At 39.7% G+C, this 15,700-nt stretch overlaps 1 protein-coding gene across 1 annotated transcript in view; it reads right to left on the bottom strand.

Annotated features, from left to right (window-relative positions):
- LOC122843380 (dolichyl-diphosphooligosaccharide--protein glycosyltransferase subunit STT3B) overlaps positions 1-13,551 on the bottom strand; it is a 113,461-nt gene extending 99,910 nt beyond the window's left edge. Inside the window, exon 1 of the mRNA XM_044138063.1 lies at positions 12,992-13,551. Within this exon, the coding sequence (XP_043993998.1) occupies positions 12,992-13,257 (266 nt within the window). The 5' untranslated portion in view covers positions 13,258-13,551. The remainder of the gene's footprint in view (positions 1-12,991) is intronic.
- Positions 13,552-15,700: the final 2,149 nt, after the last annotated feature.

Genomic DNA, 15,700 nt, shown 5'->3' on the forward strand with positions numbered 1-15,700 from the left:
AAACTTTCATTTCTACGGCAGTCTTTCAGAGAGCGCTTTCGTTGCTTTAAAGTGGTAGTATTATGCGTTATCCAACCATACGGTGCACAATCTTGTAACAATCTTCTAAATTGCTATAACAATGTTGTATATCAAACATGAAATAAAAGAAATTTGAGTTTGCAATTTGACGCCTTCATATTAGACCGTCTCTTTAAGAAGCGCCTGCTCTTACTGACACGCTACCTTCAGGGCGTCATCACAACAATGCCTTACCAATATGCAAGTAAACCTTCTTGGAAGCAATGGGCTAAGTAGTTTGTATGATTCACTCAACAGATGTTCAGTTCCACCAGGTTTTTGCTAATTACTGCTGCTGATAGTCTGGAAGAGCCGAGTAAGAAGGCGGTGATTTGGGAGAGACCATTTAATGATTGGCTGCCATGAAAAATTAAAAAATTTCTCAAACAGGCATGAAAGCATGGAGCAACACTCCAGGTATGTTTATGATGAGAGTTAATACACCCAAATTTAAACTTTGGAAGACAACCTTACCAACATGCTGGACTATATTTCTCAGCCATGTTAGACCTCGGACTTCTACAGCTGGGGTTAGACATTTCCTCGTACACATAATATTTTAACCAGATTAGAGTTGCATGATGTATATTAAATCACGAATAATACAGCAATCATATTTGCAAAGGACTGCTTGGGTGCAATATTTGATAGGTTGTTAAAATTCAAGCATGTATTTGGTCTGTTTCAAAGCACAATGTTGATCCCACACCATCAAAAAGGCTACTTCATAAAATTAGCCCAATCAATAAACTGCACACAATCTACTGCTTTTCATTAAATGTTTAGTTTTGTGTGTCACATAGCTGCCAAAGTTCCTGCCAACGATGCAGTGCCATGTCGGATTGTATTTCTTGTCAAACTCCTTTTTAACATAGGCAGCAATATCATTCTCCATGATGTAGATCAGAGGTGGGCACTCCAGGTCCCCGAGGGCCGGTGTCCTGCAACGTTTAGATGTCTCTCTACTTCAACACACCTGAGTCAAATAATGGGGTCATTAGCAGGACTCTGGAGAACCTGACTGCACTTGGGAGGTGATTCAGGTGTGTTGGACCAGGGAGACATCTAAGAGTTGCAGGACACCGGCCCTGGAAGACCAGGAGTGCCCACCTCTGATGTAGATAAATAAAGATACTAATATTTATTGCAGCATATTCATAGCCTGTATAATTCCGAACCTGTTTGAATAAGAATAATCCATTATAAATCCAAACATGTAACCGCCAATCCTGTTTTTTTAAACTCATTTAAGTAGTTTTTTGTTTAATTATTCCACCCTCGCAAAAGTAAAGCTGAGTAATTAGGAGATGAATATCTCAAATGCCTGTGATGAGTGCATGTAAACCCTCTGACTGGAACTGTACCCCTTATTAGGTGGCAACGGCGCAGAGGCTTTCAGAAAAACGTCATCAAGAACACAGACTACCAGGCAAATCAAGAGCAAAAAACTAGGGCATCCTCTTCAGTTCAGCATGAATGAATAGAGAACTGCCTCTCATGTCTGTACAGTAGAAGATATTTAATAGCTGCTGGAAAAACCTGGCTGAGGAGCTCAACTCACAACCTTGGTCACATAATCCACAGCAAAGAGGATAACCACAAAAGGGAGGTCACGAAAGATTATTTATTATTTGAAAAAGTAGCTTGCTTAAGGTTGTTCGCACCGAATACAAAGGAGAGCGGAAAACCTTGATAACTAAAGCAAATAAGACTGAAATCATAATCCTTAATCTTTAATAATGGCTTCCCCCGGCCAGATGCTGCTTCCTTCAAATGAGCCCATGTTGCCTGGATCAGCTCTCCGTTTCACATTTGCAGCATGCTGCATTTTCGCAGACCCCGCTGCCATGTCTTACAATATTCTCCTGGGAAACCCTGCCAAGGAAGCAGGGGCTTGACATGAAGCCTCTTGGCTGAGGTGAAAGCAGGGAGCAAACGTTAGACGAGAAAGAGAAAGTAGCTCGACACGTCGATTTCTCACCGCAGTCATTAATTTCCTACAAAATGGACGGCTTTCTCCAAACTGGCATTAGTCTAACACCTGATGGTTTTACAACAGCTTCAGGGCAACTCCGGGCCTTTTTCCTCCCCGTCACACTATGATTCAATGAACATGCTAATGTGGCCCTGCCTCAACAGACACCTGCCAGCAACAAGTCCTGGAAACCGCCTGCTTGTTCCCTCACTAGCCTTCTCTTCACTTCCTGAAGCTACAAAAGTTTTTACTTTAGCTGCTCCTGACATTGGAAAATGTCAGGAGCAGCTAAATGTGCAGCTCCGCCAGCCCATTTTCCAATGTCAGGAGCTGCACCCCGCCAGTCACATTGGAAAAGCTGCAAAAGTAGCGTTTATCTCAAATTATTCAAACATGACTTTTCTGCCTCTTAGACTTTTAAGATTGTAAACACTGATGGGTATGTTATGTAGACCGCATGTTTGGAAGATAAAAACTTAATTCACACACTGGGAGTTTTCAACTACTATGGACCTCTGGTATTCGTAGAGGTTAGGGAGCTGCGTATACCAGATACTTGAGATCCTCTTTAGAAGAATCTATAACTGTATATCTTAATGATTCAAACACCAAATAAGGTTTGAACCATATTTGGGTGTATAATATGCATTAATACACACAGTGGAAACCGTGCACAGTGCCGCAGTTGGTAGCACTGTTGCCTTGCAACAAGAAGGTCCTGGGTTTGAGTCCCGGCCCGGGGTCTTTCTGCACGGAGTTTGCATGTTCTCCCTGTGCATGCATCGGTTCTCTCCGGGTTCTCCGGCTTCCTCCCACAGTCCAGAAACATGACTGTCAGGTTAATTGGTCTCTAAATTCTCCCTAGGTGTGTGTGCATAGTTGTATGTCCTGTCTGTCTCCGTGTTGCCCTGCGACAGACTGGATAACTGTCCAGGGTGACCCCGCCTCTCGCCCAAAACATTAGCTGGAGATAGACACCAGCACCCCTCCCAACCTCACTAGGGAGAAGGGTGTTAGAAAATGGATGGAAGGATGGAAACCGTATTAGCATTGTTCTACTTTCTTATGTCATTTTCAAAAGAAAAAAACTGAACTAAGACGAGCCAGGAGTTTACTGTCAATAAACACAACAGATTAATGTTGCAAGACTATTAATGTTTTTTTTTAGAATCGTGTTTTTTTATACAGTAGTATTAATCTTCAATTATTAAAAAAATGGGTAGAATCTTATGAAAAATGTTAAAATGGCAAAACTCAAGACTAAAAAGCAAACACCATTGGCCTTCCCAGGCAGATGCAAGTATTATACAGTAGGGTATCATATGAGAAACTGCTTTACAGTATCACAACGATTCCTGCTGAACCCTTCCATTAGTTAGGAAGATAAACCTGTATTCTCATTTTCCTAAACAATAGTGCAAGCCCCACATGCTGTGCAGCCCTTCCCAGGATATTCAAATGATACTGTGTATTTCAAAAAACAGAAAAATAAAGTGTGGAGAGAAGGAGGAGTGGGCTATGCGCACTAATTGTTCAGGTTCAGAAAAAAAAAGCTGAGGTGCAACATTTTGTGCAAGGAGATTTTCTTTTCACAGCACTTAGCAATTTTCTGCAGCACAGAATAATTCATTACGCCTGTAAGAGACGTTTCAAAATCCTTGCAAAGGCGTAAACTGAAAGTGTTTCAGTGAAAGCCGTAGGATTGAATTGAAATCCTGTAAAACTGCTGCTATTTCAGGTGTCAATGCAGCACCAGACAGCACAGAAACCTTTACAGCTCTCTTCTGACTAAAACCTGAACCAGAGTGGGCAAAGGAATCAAAGTAGAAAGATTTCATTTTTAGCCAATTTTTCATGGGAAAATGCATTTTGTTTTTTAACACTTCCTCAATGACTCATATTTTTATAGCATTTACTTATTCCAGTAACACAAAAGTTTATACAATGTCTGGGGACAAAATGTGGGCCTTGCTGTTTAATATAAGTCTGTTTAAAAGTGACCCTCTTTTCGAGCTCTGAGCCCAAATGATTAGGACTTTAAATTATAGAGAAAAGCAAAAATCTTTGATACATTCTCCAGGTTTTCATTAAAGTAAATGAATAGCTTACGTCTAAATCTTCAAACAAAAGGGAGACGGAAGAACAAGTAAACAAATCAGGCAAGTTGAAAAACAGAAACAAGAAGAAGAGAAATGGCCCTCTTGTTTTCGGCATCCTTCCAATGGCTTCGGGGCTTCAAACAATGCTGCCTGGTGAGGAAGTGTGCAGCTGGAAGATGCTACAGGAGCAGATGGTGAAAGGACAACAATCTTACTTGCCCTTAGCTTAACCTCATATAACTACACCCACACTTCACACTTGGCAGGCTTATGCCTGGGTTTTGCATCGCAGCTATATCATAAATTCAGTTCTCACCAGCACCAATACCAGGAGCTGCAGCTAGGTCCATTTTTTAATAACGTAATAAAAATTAAACATTCTGTCATCCATTTTTATTCATTTTGCTATGGGTCAAAGGAATACTGTACTTCCATACAGTCCCTGGCTTTTTTTTTTAAGTTTGCAGGTCACATATTGAAACAATATACAAAATATACAATTCTCGTTTCAAAAGTAATTTATTCCATTCAGATACTTTAATGAAATGCTGGTTGATTGGTTTCGTGCAGTGGAGGATGATGACTGACCAAACTTTTAGTGTCATTAAAGATGTGTCTTTGAAGCAAACAACATTCAAAATAAAAATAGCTGGCAATCGTTTTTAATTTGATTCAATTATTCCCATAAACAATCATGAGGCAGGCCGCTCGCTCTGCTAAGCCATGCAGACAGCGGCCCAACATGGCTCATTACCTTCTAATTACATGAGCACTTTAGTAAAGCCAACTTAACCTATATTTGTACACATGCTGTTAAAAAATACAACTATGCTATGAGGAAATAATGGCTGAATAACAGCTCAGCTAAAATATAGCCCACCAAAGGCTCTGGCTGTGCTGTAAGATAAATAAGTGAACAGTAACCGGTTCCTTTAATTGGACCAAATAATGAAATGCACTCAACACAACTTGTTCGAATTTATTCCAAAAAGCCATTTAATAACACTGCAGAATCTGCTGTGGATGCAAGATTTTGTGGATTTCAACTTTTCCCAGCTTTACCACAATATAATTAGAAGTTGCGTTTAAAAATGTGATGTCCACTCCTATCCAGAAGACTGAGATCCTTTGCTGGAATTGTTAGTGTGCTGGTCTCATTGGATCAGAGTTCAATAGATCTGCCAATTGTCATTTGACTGGCTTCACCTAACTTCATCCGTTTTCTCAATGTTTTGTATCACCCATGCTATTTTTCATACAACTGTGCTATTTCAGAATCTTTTGCTGCAAAACACCAGGGATTTCACAACTGATCGACCAATATCTTATCCATTCTATAATAATCATTTCATCTTAACCACTTCCACAGACGCTGCAGCATATTTTTCATGCATCGTGGTGCTTGAATATTTTGAACGTTGTAAATGGTCGAATAACATACTAATTGATAATGTTGGCAATGCCAAAAACTGGCAATCCTATTCTATTTTTCTACCAAAGCATCAATAAATGTTTGAATAATTGATTACATGAGTGAATAGAATTATTGTTTCCTGTATTACAGTAAATCTGCACCACCAACACTGGGATACAGTCCCATAAAGTGACAACATAAATGCTTGTCACTTATAGCGATAAGCGACAGAAGCTTGAGTCAAGGTACATCTTTAGTGTTTAAAGTCAGTAAGAAACTCAAAATTCAGTTTATTGTTTCTGATCATTGAACTCACTGCACTAAACCATCAGGACAAGCTCGCAAAACTCTTCCGAGTGGAAGTTGTAATAGAGGGAAGAAGTTGAATTTTTATTATTTTCAGTGTTGAAATGGTGTTTAAAAACAAAGTCGGAGAAATTGCTTAGACTATATTTTATACAACATATCCAGACCTGTCTACAGTTCATTCAAGCTGTGAGACAGTGAGAGAGAGAGAGAGCAGGCTTTCAGAATTTGACAAGGAGCAAGACATATTCCATTCTGGAAATATGGGTTAATGGTAAAAATGCACATTCTGTATGAACTGAATGTGCTGTTTCGCAGCTTCAGCACACCTCATGTCAGCTGATGGCTGGTTAGCAGACTTTTTGCTGAACTGCAGTTGTCTGAATCAGGAACGTTACAGACCAGAAACATCTAAAGCGTGCAGGGCAGTGCGACTCGTGGACTAGGGTTGGGAAACCCGCTAACGAATGCAGCGAGACATCCTTTTCTCCTTTCAACGTAAATAAAAAGCCTCAGAGCTAACACACACAAAAATAGAATATTCTTACATTTTGGCTCCAAAAAGAAGAGAATTTAAATGTTCTAAAACCAAGTCAGAATTCTAGGTTCTCATTTCATATACACAGTATTAGAAATTGAAGACAGAATTATGTGAATGTGCAAAGATTAATATAAAATACATTCTAAAGATAATGTTAGATCCCTATAAATGACAAAAACTAGCTAAAATGTACTATGCTTAAATTGCATTAAATATAAATACTTTGATAATGTCCTTATGGCTGAAAGAAAATTATCTCAGTTAAGTGGTCAAATCAAGTTGAGTAGGCTTCCAAATAAAAAAGAAATTTAAGCTGCAAGCAGCCTCGAACAGCCCTCGCAGTTCAACGCCGCTACGGCCTATTGGCAAACACAGGAATGCCAGCACAGCCGCCCACTCGCCACCGCAGACACTCTCGTGCACCGGTGCCCAAAGAGACCTTTCTGTCTGATAAAAAGTCGCATCAGACTCTATTTCTCTGAGAACTCAGTTTCTCAATCGATCTTTTGTCACTGGGGGAGTAATACTGACCCCTACTGGCGAAATACTGATGTAGTTATTAATCATCTTTGAGTCGACTTGTCACTGTGTTTTCTGTCTGATGAAAGTTATTTCCCTGAAAATGCCGTTTCTCCGTTGGTCTCTTTGTCTTTGGTGGAGTAACACTGAACCCTACTGGCGAGTTACTGAAATTGTTGCTAAGCAATGACTACTAATGAATAACAAATGCTATAGTTTTTAATAAAAATTAATGAATCAGTGGAGTCAAATTAAAATTGAATTCTATTGGGCTCTTTACAGGTTGACAAAAGTCAATCATAAAATGTTTGCTGAAAATCAGATGATATGTGATTTAGAGACGAGCGTATCCATACGACGAGGGATTGCAATTTGCCATTCGGCCACGCCACATGTTTCAGCCAGCAGCCAGCATTGACAGAGATCATCATCATTTCATTTTATGTCAATTGGCACAGGATTAAACCTATATGAACCAAAGAGTAAAAGTAAAACATCCGACAGAAAAAAATTGATGACGTTCTGTTGGAAGGGGGCGGGGCTTAGGTGATGTAACCAATTGACCATGTGACTGTGATCAGGGCTGGTCTATAATGAGACATAGAAAGTCTGATGCAGCTGTGACCTTGTCTGTGGAAGTTATTGCACTTTGATGTTTCATGGCGAATAGTTAGAGTTTGACACTTAGCCACGCCCACATGCTTTGATGTACAAAAAAAAAATTGTAGGATAACTTTTGATCTATTATGCCTCAAGAGTGTGCGTAGTGATTTTCAAGTTTGTATGTCAAACACTGTAGGACGAGTTCGATCACATACTACATCAATAAAATGGACATGATGATCATGATCCAAAATGGCCGATTTCCTGTTGAGTTTGGACCATGGCTCCCGAGACTTTTTTGTAAGTTCTGACAAGATACATATGTGTACCAAGTTTCATAATTCTGGGTTAAAGCATGGCTTGCTGCTGATCATTTAAAAACATCTATGGGGCGCTATTATTGTTAATCTCTTCATGTTAAATAAATAAAAAATATTGCTTATTGTTTAAGTATTTAGTCATCATTTCAGCTTGACCCATGCAGAACTTATTTGATCGTTTCCATAGCAACGATTAGAGCAAGACCTTGGCCCAGAAGTCCAGTCAGCTTACTGCTGAGGAAGTGTCACCAGCTTCCAATTCACAACTCCAAAATCTATAAAAAATAAATAAAAAAAGAAGTGTGGAACAGCTGCCCAGTTCTGATAACAGTTATTAAAAATCATGCAGAAAGCTCTTGAAGCTCTTGTCATACATGAACACAGGACATTCAGCAGAAAACTTTGGCAATTACATACAGACCTTTTCCACCACTTGGTTTTCACACATGCACTTCACAGTGAGAGATTTTCTGCTGCAGATGCGCTCTCACGGCATGATAAACGAGTGAGGAGGAGGAGTACATGTCTGGAAGGCTTAGGAGAAAGGGTATAATGCAGATATATAGCATATAAAAACCTCTTTTTCTAACAGCATGATGAAAACTGTGACTGAGGCTCCCTTTAGACAGTAGTTAAATATATCCACGAGCAAAAATACAGATTAGATTCAAATGTGAATGTGCTGCACACTTTAAATGTTCCCCAGGGCGCGCTTCTATGTTTACGTACAGTATAACTTCCAATTCAGCTCAACAATACTCTATTTTTCCCAGAGGGAAATTGAAGGTTGTCATAACTTGTATCATCCAAGTATCTCCAAATAGTCACTGTGGATGGTGATGCTGAGGGCAAGAAGGATCTCCGGGAGCAGTCAGTCTTGCAGCAAATCTGAAGAGGCCTCTGACTGAAGACTGTTGCTGTATGACAGATTGTTGGACAAAAACTTCAGACTATAGCTTTATTTCTAAATTCCACCCCTCAGTCTGGACATATGAAGAGAGTGCAGGAGATTGTCGAAACTCATAGAACCAGTAGCTGACAAATACAGCTTCAGTTTCACGTCTGTTTTCAGCCTCCCTGAACACCTTATATCTGCTCTTCATTCAGACAAACATTCCCTCTTAGAATAATCATCGTTGTCCAGGATTATCCCAAGTCATTAATGCCCAACAGCACAGTGCCATTGTGTAAATATAATGCTGTGAAATTCTCCTGACCGGTTCGTTTCTACACTAAGACTCTTGATTCTTTTTAACCTCTCTGTAAACCAAGGAAGAGCTAAAAGAGACAATAAGCAAATATTAGCAAGACCTTAAAGGGAAAGCAGAGCAGCATTTTTAGATCAGATTCACCTTGACTGACAGCAGATGTGAACGCAGCAACTCTGATTCTCAAATCAAGTCACTCATTCCAACTTTTTACTTTATGCTTTCCCTTAAAACATTTGTGTTTTTACCTCTCAGTGCAGATGTGGCACATCAAAAAGTAAAAGTTTTACAAACCTTCAGGTTTTTTGTCTCATTACTAAAAAAATAAATAAAATCAGTGTGTATACTATTCTTAAATCCACTTGCTACCTCTCATTTCAGACTTAAAGAAGTCAGTTGAACAAAAAATTTTGTTTGCAAACTTAACTTTGCTCTTAAACTTCAAGCTACACAGCTCAGAATTATGCATTTGTATTAATCAAACACTACAAAATGATGAACTCAAAGAAAAATCTGTTATCCAGAGAGCCAAAGCACATCCTTCTCTTACAAAAAGCAGCATTACTTCTGGCAGCAGGGTCGATTCATTTGAGGGTGGCGACGTCTTCACACAATACACTTCACTGAAACCACTAACTCAAACCTTGAAAGGACTAATAATTTAGAGTCTTCTTAAGAAAACGGAACTACGCTTTTCGACGATGACATGACTTTGAAAAGGAATTACCTTCGCCAAAGAAGAAAAAGCATTAAAAATGTGACAAAATATATTTTTGACTGTAATCAGAGCAGCCAGACACTCATCATCAAGCAGTCTTTCACTAAATCAGCCTTGCCTACGCTGTTCGCACACTGTACAATATGCCTGACATTTTCAGAGTGTCTAAATCCAACCATAATTCCACAAAGTGCTGGCTTGTTTAATGTGATGCTTATCTGTGGACAAAGTGGGGGGAAAAAACAGCCAAACTAACAGCACCAATCAAGCATATCTGAGGATGATGTCCCCTTCCAATCAGCAGATGGTTCATCACATCACTTTCTATTGCTGTCAAAGAGGTAAGAGATTCATCAGCACAACAGAAGGTAGTAAAACGCCAAACCATACCATACAATCCATAGAAACCACTGACTAAATCTTGTTTCTTTGTTTAGAAAGGTCTTGAGTTTTTTATGAGACCCAGAGAGGTCCACTTTTCGTAGCTCCAGAAAACAGTAACTGCAAGGAGGAAAGTGCATCATGAAATAAACATGGAATAAAAAATAAACACGAATTTTAGATGGTGGTCTCAAGGTTACACGTGTTGTGCAGGTCAGGAGAAAACTATAAGAATAGAGAGATATCTTTTACGATTTAGCTGAAAGCAACTAGAGTAGCTTACAAAATTTTTCTCAACCCTTGAACTTTTCCACATTTTTTCATGTTACAACCACAAACAAACTCTGATGTATTTCATACATCAGAGTTTGTGGCTTTTTGTAATAAACTACCTTTAGATTTTTTTGCATTTGCCAAAACATTGACTGAGCACATTTGTGCAGTACCAAACATGTCCAAGCTGTAAAATCTTCAGACCTAAATCTGAGATTCTGTGGCAAGTTCTGAAAAATTTCTCCATTTAATTTGATTAAGCCCTGAGTCACTTTGGGGGGAAAAAAAGGATGAAGAAAAAGGTCAGACTCTAAACCAGGAGTACTAAAAAGTACTTAAGAGCTATCTTCTGGAAAAGTTTACATCGCATCAAGTTTGGCTGAGGTATCATAATGACTCACTCATTTGATTTAGCTGTGTTGGACCAGAAATGCATCTAAAAGCTGATCTGGACTGGAGATGGTCAGGGACTGAATACAAATGCATGCCACACTTATCAGATTTTTATATGTCAAAAATATTCGAAATCATGCAGATACTGATATGCATAACTTCATATAAGCAATCATGATATAGCTCAGCTGTACTTCTGTACTTTAAACCAATCAGTGTAGTAACAACACTTTTAGGACAAAATTACAATTTTATGTATTTTTTTCTCTTTTAAACCATTTGATGGAAGCACTGCTTGGTTTTTGAGCATGAAGAGAAACAACAGAACAACAGTTCAAGTCTTTCAGCAGTTCAAGGCTTTTAAACTTTTGCGTATCAAAGACAGTCTTTGCTCTCCTGTCTGTGACAAGGGGACTGTACTGTAACTGTGGAAACGGCCACCACTTTACAGCCTTACAACTGAAGCAAGGCAGCTTATTCAATAAGGTACGGGGTGAGGATTAGAAGATATAATGTATATATCTTCTAATGCATACTAATGGATGAAACACACAGAACCACCCATGATTAAAGAAAGGTCAGTCCTGCACATTTCCCAGCAAGTCAGACCCAGATCACCTGAACCGTGCCGTCCTGGCTTCAAACCTGGGCTATAAAGTGCAATCAAGTTATCAACATAATTGAAAAGGTAAGTGTCACCCTGAACAAGACGGAGCACCTGTCCTTGAAAATTAATAAATGAATGCCTCAGTCATGGAGCATGGCTGAATGCAACACAGTACAGGAAGGAGTGACGGTGCATCCCGGCTGCCGGTCCACACCCCACAGCCCGTGTGGCACAGCTACAACCAGAAATAATCCTGCATTGTGATGACAGCGTCACCAGACCGGATCAGCGGGCTGTCATGTCAACTGGCTGCTGCGATTACTCGCAGCGATTTGAGTACGGAGCTCCAAAAGAGACAAACATATGGAAGTTTCAAAGGTGTTTGAATGTGATAGCTTAATTTGGATTTATTAAATGTTTAAAATATACATTTTACTAGTCATTTAAACATTTCATGATAACATTTTGAGGCATATCATGATTTTATCTTATGTGATCAGTTTTACCCGTCAGCATTAGACACAAAGTGATTGGTCTGCAAGTTAGCCAATCAAAAATAAGGATGCATTTGACAACCCACACAGCTGATTTAAATAATTTTATGATGGAAAGTAACAAGATGTAAAATAAATTAATACTGAATTGCAATAATTATAACATTTACTTATTTAGTAAATTACTGACATTTAAATAATTATAGATGGAATTATTTCCACATTTCACAATCACAAAAAATGTATTCATTAATTAAAGGACTTTTGGCATTCCACAGTCAGCTTTAAATAGACACACATAAAATAAACAGGTGAGTTTTCAAGGGTACACCCTGTCTCTAACTGCCGGATAAGCAGGTATATACAAAAGGTTGGATGGAGTCGCTATATTTGTTTTTAAGTTGTGCATTTAACGAATTGACATTTCAAATAGATTCATTTTATTAATCTACATTATTAACAGTGTGACAATTTCAACCCTCCACAGAAACTTAGTGCACACTACATCAGGTGGGTATATCCTCCAGGAAACCAGCTCCGAATCAAACATATCGACCACCGACTCGACGAGCCATTTTTAATTTCACTCGCTCTACTTTAATTAAGTTTGAAATGAATTACAAACAGTTACAATAGAGAGCTGGTACTTCCTCAGTCTACAACAAAGTTGTAACAGCAGCTGAACACTCCACAAACCTTCCAGCGCCCTGCGGTCGTCAACCACAGTTGCACAGATGAATGCTACAACCTGCAGAAGATGCAGTCCGACCAGACTGGTTACCCAGATCATCACGATAAACGTCAAGATCCCTCATACTCGCTGTACTCCGCTCCTCTGACAATTAAAGTGATTGTGCCAAGGACATGAGACAGAAATCCCTTCACCGGGGAACAAGTTTTTGAATCCAGCGGGATATAAAAGATCTAAAATAAGTTTAAAAACTTATTACTGCTAAAGTAACTTATGCAAAGAGATTATTATACGTCATGTTTATGTAAAAGAAAAAAAAAATGGGTCGACTTAAGCATCTTTCATTGGCACACCGAACACTTGGAAATTGATCTGATCTGCTAGCTTACCATGGATCAAACTCGTGGATGATGCTCTCGAACCGGATCACAGCGAAAAGTCTGGAGCTGAATCCTGCCAGGCAGGCCAGAAAAAGAATGCTGAAGGAGAGTAGAGACTGCCACCCGGCCGGTTGTGTCAGTCCGCCAGAGAGGCCTCCTTTGCCCCCTGCTCCTCCTCCACCGCCGGCGCCAGGTCGGCTGTTTCCGTGCACCGAGCTCCCAGAATTGCCGGACGCCTTGTGCTTCCCGTCGCTGACTGCGTGGTGCTCCGCCATTTCTGCGTGCGATGTCGGTCGGAATCGTTAGAGAGCGTCCGTTCCCCCCACTTCTCCACCTCCACCGCCTCCTGACGCTCTCCCGAGTCTCCCTCCGCTCCTTAACCGCTGTAAACTCCCCTAGGTTGTCCGTGCTCAGGGTTCCTCTCTCCGGAGTCTTTCCCGGTGTGTGTTTAAACGTGTTTTCAGTTGACTACCGCAGCCGTTATGTTCCTGTCCGCATACTCCTGCGCCACAGAGCAAGCACTGCTCGTTCAATCCGCTTCACGACTGAACGCCGGTGGGAAGAGGCGGGAGGGGATACAGTGGGCGGGGCGTGCGGGAGCGCTTGTGGCCTTTCACAGATCGACAGGTAAGAGAGGGCGGGGCTTTGGGTTAATCAGCCAATAGCAAAGAAGATTTGTTTAGATTGCCAGAGAAGTTGTCCAATAGATGAATAGATAAATCGTGGCCGGTTGCGATTGAAAAATGAAAAAAAAAAAAATTCTTGACACATAGAGGGGCTCCATAAAACAAAGAATAAGTTGTTTAAATACTTAATGTTATGTCGCTAATTAATTTTTAAAATCTGTTTGATAACAAGTGTTTTCTACAATATTAATGCCAGTTTATATATTACAATGCAATGTCATTCTGAAAAACAATACCATACCTGGATTTAAGAAATGAAATAGGAAAGAACCACCCACTTGATAATTTTGAATAATTATTAATTAATTATTACTAATTCAGTTTCTGTTTTGGGTCAGTAAATTATATTTGAATTGACCTGAAACATCTTTCAGCTGGCAAGTTGTTTAACCCAAGCTGATGCTGTGAGTAACTTCTCATTTCTTAACCAACCATGTCAGGATACACATCCTGTGGTTGTTGAAAGGATGTTGGCCTATTTCAGAGCAGAATTATGTGTATGCATCAAACAGTGAAAACAAAAAGACTGCTGAATGAAACTGGGCTAAAAACTGTCCAACTGGAAGGGCACATGGGGAAAACTGCATGTTCATGGTAGAAATGTGGCTGTGAAAAATGACTGATCATTATGAGGGACATCTCTGCACACATGTAAAATGAACTGATAGGATTGAAACTAAACAGTTTTGCTTCCTTTAGAAAACAATGATTGGTTTTGCTTTCCTGGGGAAAAAAAGTTCAATTTAATAGGGAGCATAAATATTAGACTTTGGAGCAATGAAAGAAGGTCTTGTGGTTTGGGGATCAAATATTTACCCTGTTTCCTCTGCATAAGGTAATCCACATGCTTAGGGTCAACTCTAGATCATAGCACTTACCTCACAGATGTTCTTTTGGGCATATGATGTCATTGAACCTAAACCTGAGGTAATCCGACTACCTGAACGTACTGAATGACCAGGATATTCCATTAATCATTTTTCTTCCCTGTGGGAATGAGTATATTGTAAGATGACAATGATGGGACTTATCAGATTCAATTCATGCAAGCGTTGTTCATGTAGCCTGAGAGATAATTTTCACGCATAAATTGGCCACCATAGAATCCAGACCATAACCTCATTCAGAATCCTTTTATCATCTCTACAACTTTTGACTATTTGTGGATTGGCGTGCATAACTTCACGCCAATCCATCTGGCCACTGCCTTGAAAGGCAGTGGCCAGATGAGGGCTATCGATTATCTTGGGTGGCTTTCTAAAACTGAAAAACATAAAAGAATTGAAGGAGTTTTATTATACCAAGTCCATAAATATGAGGTGGGGCGTGATGTTTTGAAGGTGGTGCTGTAAAGGCTAAGAAAGAAAAATAAATCTTAAAACCCATTGTATATTACCTCAACCAAAGCAGGCTGGACATTGCACAGAACCCAAATATGTTAAACTATTTTATTAGAGGGGTGTGCTGTGGTGGCGTAGGGGATAGCGCAACCCACATTTGGAGGCCTTGAGTCCTTGACGTGGCTGTCGCGGGTTCGATTCCCGGACCCAACCGACATTTGCCGCATGTCTTTCCCCCTTTCCTTTCAACCTACTGTCATATAAGGGACACTAGAGCCCACAAAAAGACTCCCTGGAGGGGAAAATAAATAAAACTGTTCTATTAGAACAACAATTATTCTGGCTTATAATAAAGAAAATCCTGACCAAATCACACTGATTTTTTATGTAGTTTCTTATCAAGAGGCTTAATACAGTCCACAGAGCTCAGAATCCTCCGAATAATAGTTCCCTTGCTGTTGACATTAATAGGCAGGTGTGTGAAGATGAATCGTCTCCATGAGAGCAATATTTCTGTTGCTCATGGATGTTCAGGAGTGAGTGGTTAGAAGGTAAGAAAGACTGATGTGTTTCATCATTCTGCATCCCACAGCAAAGACAACAACCGCACCATTCATCAATCCTTGAAAGCCTTTATTGAGCCGAGACATTTTTTTTCTAACATTTCAAATAATCGCTTCTGTATTGAAGCT

The sequence above is a fragment of the Gambusia affinis genome, linkage group LG14 (genome assembly GCF_019740435.1).
Source record: "Gambusia affinis linkage group LG14, SWU_Gaff_1.0, whole genome shotgun sequence".
In the NCBI taxonomy this organism is placed as follows: Eukaryota; Metazoa; Chordata; class Actinopteri; order Cyprinodontiformes; family Poeciliidae; genus Gambusia; species Gambusia affinis.